General features: G+C 47.5%; 1 protein-coding gene across 1 annotated transcript in view; it reads right to left on the bottom strand.

Annotated features, from left to right (window-relative positions):
- Window positions 1-1,640: 1,640 nt before the first annotated feature.
- LOC113824460 (uncharacterized) overlaps window positions 1,641-5,000 on the bottom strand; it is a 3,870-nt gene continuing 510 nt past the window's right edge. The window contains exons 2-3 of the mRNA XM_070134593.1: window positions 2,768-3,755; window positions 1,641-1,655 (exon numbers count right to left, since the gene is read on the bottom strand). Of these exons, the coding sequence (XP_069990694.1) occupies window positions 1,641-1,655; window positions 2,768-3,755 (1,003 nt within the window). The remainder of the gene's footprint in view (window positions 1,656-2,767; window positions 3,756-5,000) is intronic.

Consider the following 5,000-nt stretch of genomic DNA (forward strand, 5'->3'; position numbering starts at 1 on the left):
AATCTGGTCACCTGGCTGAGGGGCGGAGGAGGGGCGAGGGAGGGGGGAGGGGGGAGTGGGGGAAGGAAGGGGAGGAAGGAGGGGGAGTGGGCGAAGGAGGGGAGGGGGAGGGGGAGTGGGCGAAGGAGGGAAGGGGGGATGGGGGAAGGAAGGGAGGGGGAGAGCGATACCATGCGGGGATATGGGTGAGTCATGCACGGCTCTCTTTTTCCCATTCTCCGTGTCGTTTTTTTCCTTATTACATGCTTCTTCATTTTCTTTTTTTTTCTTTTTTTTAATCGTATGATGGTCTTTCGTTTCTTTTTTTTTATTTGTTTCTTGTTCCTCGTTAATTGATTTTTTTCTATTTTTTCCCTCTTCTCTTTCTTTTACCCTTCTTCGTAATCCTCCTACTCCCTTGTATTTTTTACAACTGATTTTTCGCCTCATTCCTCAGTTATCTCATTATCTCTAATTTGCTAATCCCTCACTCTCCAGGTTTCACGCTTTCTGTTTTGTTTCGTTTTGTTTTGGCATTTCTTCTTTGTTTTTGTTTTTTGTTTTGTTTTTCGTCTTTTATTTCTTCTTTGTATTTTTTTCTTTTCGTCGTTTTTTTTTCAACTTGCCTTTGTTCCAAAACTTCCCAGAATCGTCCACTATCTCGCTGTCTCTCTGTTTTGTTTCGTTTTGTTTTGGCATTTCTTATTAGTGTTTTTTTTTCCTTTTCGTCTTTTATTTCTTATTTGTTTTTTTCTTTTCGTCTTTTTTTCAACATGCTTTTGTTCCAAAACTCCCCAAAATCGTCCAATATCTCGCTGTCTCTCGCGGTGGAGTTGTTTACCTTTTCGACGTTTTCGCTTGCAATGTTAATTAGGGTTTTATCTTCATTCCAGGTAAGATGGCGAATTGAGGCGCGGTGTTGACATCGCGGTGAGTACGGGTTTCCTTAATTCTTTGCTCCTACCGGATTATGTTTCTTTTTTTTTCTTTATATGTGGATTATTTTTTGTTTTGTTTTGTTTATTGTTTTTGGTTCTCTTTTTTTCGTTCTCTCTCTCTTTTTGTTTTTTGTTCTCTCTTTTTCTTGTCTTTCGTTCTCTCTTTTTTCTTGTTTTTCGTTCTCTTTTTCTTGTTTTTCGTTCTTTTTCTCATGCTACATAGAAGTGGGTGGGGGCGAGGTGTCAGGTGACCTGTCCCCGTCAACTGGTCTTCTTATCTGTCACAGCAAGTGTCATCGGCGTTGTCCTGGTGATGGAGGAGCAGCAAGGGAGATGCCGCGGTGTGAAGGATGGCTTCAGCGGGGTGGACTCCCGGCCTGTCTTGCTTCTCAGTGGAAACTGCTCAAGGCCCTGGGATTTAAGGGTCTTAGGTTGTGGGAGTCTGAGTTTTGAGGGTCGCTGGTATAAGGATCTGGTATTTAAGGGTCTTAGTAAAGATCTGGTAATTAAGGGTTTTAGGAGGCGGGGGTTTAAGTTTTAAGGGTTGCTGGTATAAGGATCTGGTATTTAAGGGTCTTAGGTTGTAGGATTGTGAGATTTAAGGGTCTTAGGCTGTAGGATTCTGATTGAAGTCGAGTGTCTGGGATTTAAGGGTCTGGGGTGGAAGGGTGTTAGGATGCTAGTTTTAAGGGTCTATGTATATGGATCTGAAATTTAAGAGTCTTAAGATGTAGGATTCTGAGATTTGAGATATAAGGGTTTGAGATTTAGGGATCTAAGATTTAAGGGTCTAAAACAAAAATGTTATGAGATTTATGATTCAAAGCCATAGACATCAAATATTCAAGGATCTGGGATATCAGGCCTTATGTAAAATGGTCTGAGATATACGGACATAAGATTTAAGGTTCCAGGACTTCGACTTTACGTCAGGGGGGCATAAGAGCGTATAATTTAGCTTCCAGGGATGTAAGGATCGAAATTTCTAAAATCTCTAGAGACAGAAGAGGATGGAGATTTTGAGCGAGGAGCGCCTTCCTTCGCCGAGGGTCTGCAGGCGCGTCCGCTGAGCCTCCGGAGGGCCCGACGCACCGTTAGGGCAAACGTCCACGCGGCAGAAATATGGGATAATGACATGGGGTCGCAGTGATAGCAGGGGTTATGTGGCCCCGGGCGTCGTCTGCGAATGGCGTAACGATGGCCACGCTTTTCCGTTGCTTATTCTTGCCTTGTTTTTTTTTCTGTGTTTTGATTTTGTTGGTTTGTTTTTGTTTTTAGTTTTTTTCGATCTTTGTTTTTTTTCGATCTTTGTTTTTGTTTTTAGTTTTTTTCAATCTTTGTTTTTGTTTTTATTTTTTTCAATCTTTGTTTGTTTTTGCCTTTCCCTTTCTTTTCCTCTTTTTCTTTCTCTTCCTTTCGCTTTCTCCTCTCTCTCTCTCTCTCTCTCTCTCTCTCTCTCTCTCTCTCTCTCTCTCTCTCTCTCTCTCTCTCTCTCTCTCTCTCTCTCTCTCTCTCTCTCTCTCTCTCTCCGTCTCTCTCTCTCTCTCTCTGAAAGTAATGAATGGTGTTGCACTCGAGGGACACCAACATTCCAGGTGCATCGGTATTTCCCGTAGACTGTGTTGCTCGCGCGCGTTGCCCAGTGTGTGTGTGTGTGTGTGTGTGTGTGTGTGTGTGTGTGTGTGTGTGTGTGTGTGTGTGTGTGTGTGTGTGCGTGTGCGTGTGTGTGTGCATATGTGTGGGTATGTATATTTCACAAGAGAGAGAGAGAGAGAGAGAGAGAGAGAGAGCATGTGTGTGCAAGTAAGTTTCCGCGCGCGTGCCGTTTTGATGGACATAAATAGACGTACACGAAGCGCACGTCCGCAGGGTGGCGACCTGCTTGAAGAAATGGCTAGAAGGAAGGAACGCAAGAGGCCCTTTGATGTGGAGGCGCACGCGGGCCGGAATGGGGGCTGGCAAGGGGGCCGGGGATGAGGGCTGGCAAGGGGGCCGGGGATGAGGGCTGGCAAGGGGGCCGGGGATGAGGGCTGGCAAGGGGGCCGGGGATGAGGGCTGGCAAGGGGGCCGGGGATGAGGGGGCCGGGGATGAGGGCTGGCAAGGGGCCGGGGATGAGGGCTGGCAAGGGGGCCCGGGATGAGGGCTGGCAAGGGGCCGGGGATGAGGGCTGGCAAGGGGGCCGGGGATGAGGGGCTGGCAAGGGGGCCGGGGATGAGGGCTGGCAAGGGGGCCGGGGATGAGGGCTGGCAAGGGGGCCGGGGATGAGGGCTGGCAAGGGGGGCCGGGATGAGGGCTGGCAAGGGGGCCGGGGATGAGGGCTGGCAAGGGGGCCGGGGATGAGGGCTGGCAAGGGGGCTGGGGATGACTTACTGGTGGTCGACCTGGCCAGCTGGCGACTTGACTGACTGGCTTGGCGGTTTGGCGGAAGGATCGGCTGGTGGGTGGGTGGAGTGACTGGTCGGTGGATGAGTGGTGGGGCTGGTTGGTGGATGGGTGGAGTGACTGGTCGGTGGGTGGGTGGAGTGACTGGTTGGTGGAGGTGTGGAGTGACTGGTTGGTGGGCGGGTGGAGTGACTGGTTGGTGGGTGGGTGGAGTGACTGGTTGGCGGGTTGGATGGAGGGCTGGTTTAAGGATTGGGGGAGTGACTGGTTGGTGGATGAGTGGAGGGGCTGGTTGAAGGATTGGAGGAAGGGTTTGATGGCTGATGGACTTGCAGAAGGAAAAGCTGGTGAACTGGTAGAGTGACTGACTTACAGCTGGATTAATTAGTGGACTTACTGACAATTGGACTGGCTGAATGACTGGTCGACAGGCAGACTGCCAGTGGACCGCTAAGCTGAAAAAACTGGTTGTCAGCCAAATTAACTGACTTGCTGACGGATTGGTAGCCGGGATGACCAGCTGACAGACTGACTAGTGACCAGACTGACTGACAGACCGACTGCCTAACGTGCTGGCGAGTGGACTGGTGGACTGGCCGGCTGACTGGTCAAGTGTCTACCTAGAGCCCGCTGATGATACGAGCCAGCGAAGTTTTTCCTTTTAAAGGTAAAATGGCAGGGGAGTTGACCGCCGCGGCAGGTTTTAGTTATTCTCTCTTCGCTCGTTTTCTCCTCTCGTTTCTTTTCTGTCTTCTTGTTTTTTTTTATTCTTTGTTTTTTATTCACCTTTTTCTTCTTTTTTTTCTATTTTATTCATTTTTTTTCTCTTTCTGTCTCTCTCTCTCTCTCTCTCTCTCTCTCTCTCTCTCTCTCTCTCTCTCTCTCTCTCTCTCTCTCTCTCTCTCTCTCTTCTCTTTGCGAAACCGTTGTTCTATTAATTTGGATTTTGACCTGTTATACACCCATGTCATGTCTAAATTGACTTACGCACTGGCGCATGAACGAGTAGATTTGAAAACTGTGAACGAACCAACGAGGCAGACCGTTTAAAGTTATACGAGATTGTGAATGATGATGATGATAAAAGTGATGACAAGGATGATGGTGTTGATGAAGATAATGATGATAACGATGATGGGGATGATAAAGATGATGTTGATAATGAAGAGGATAATATGATGATAATACGAATGATAATGGGTATGATAAGAATTATGATGGTAATCATAATAATGGTGGTAATGACAGTAATGATGTTTATAACAATAATAATAATGGTAACTGTGATGATAGTCTTAGTAATGAGAAAGAGGAGAGAGACAGAGAGAGAAGAGAGAGGAGAGAAGAGTAGAGAAGAGAAGAGAAGAGAAGAGAAAGAGAAGAGAGAGAGAGAGAGAGGAATAAGATGATAACTAGAAGAAGCGGGTCGCATCTCCTGCAGTTCGCACCTGGCAGCGGGTCCCTCGTCCCCCAGTGTCGTGGCGATAACGTTTCGCGGTCACACACGGGCGGCGTGTGTGACCAGGTTCGACTCGTCACGGCCGGACACCTTGGCGAGAGGTCAAGCGCCCAAGCAGTCGACTAAGTGGCGCTCTGAGTGGTCTAGCTTTTAACTGTTATTATAGCTAAGTTTTGTTTGTGAATTGTGAGTCCACATAGGGATTTATTAGGGTAAGGGTGAGGATAATCTAAGTTATCTC

The sequence above is a fragment of the Penaeus vannamei genome, chromosome 20 (assembly GCF_042767895.1).
Source record: "Penaeus vannamei isolate JL-2024 chromosome 20, ASM4276789v1, whole genome shotgun sequence".
Classification (NCBI taxonomy): domain Eukaryota; kingdom Metazoa; phylum Arthropoda; class Malacostraca; order Decapoda; family Penaeidae; genus Penaeus; species Penaeus vannamei.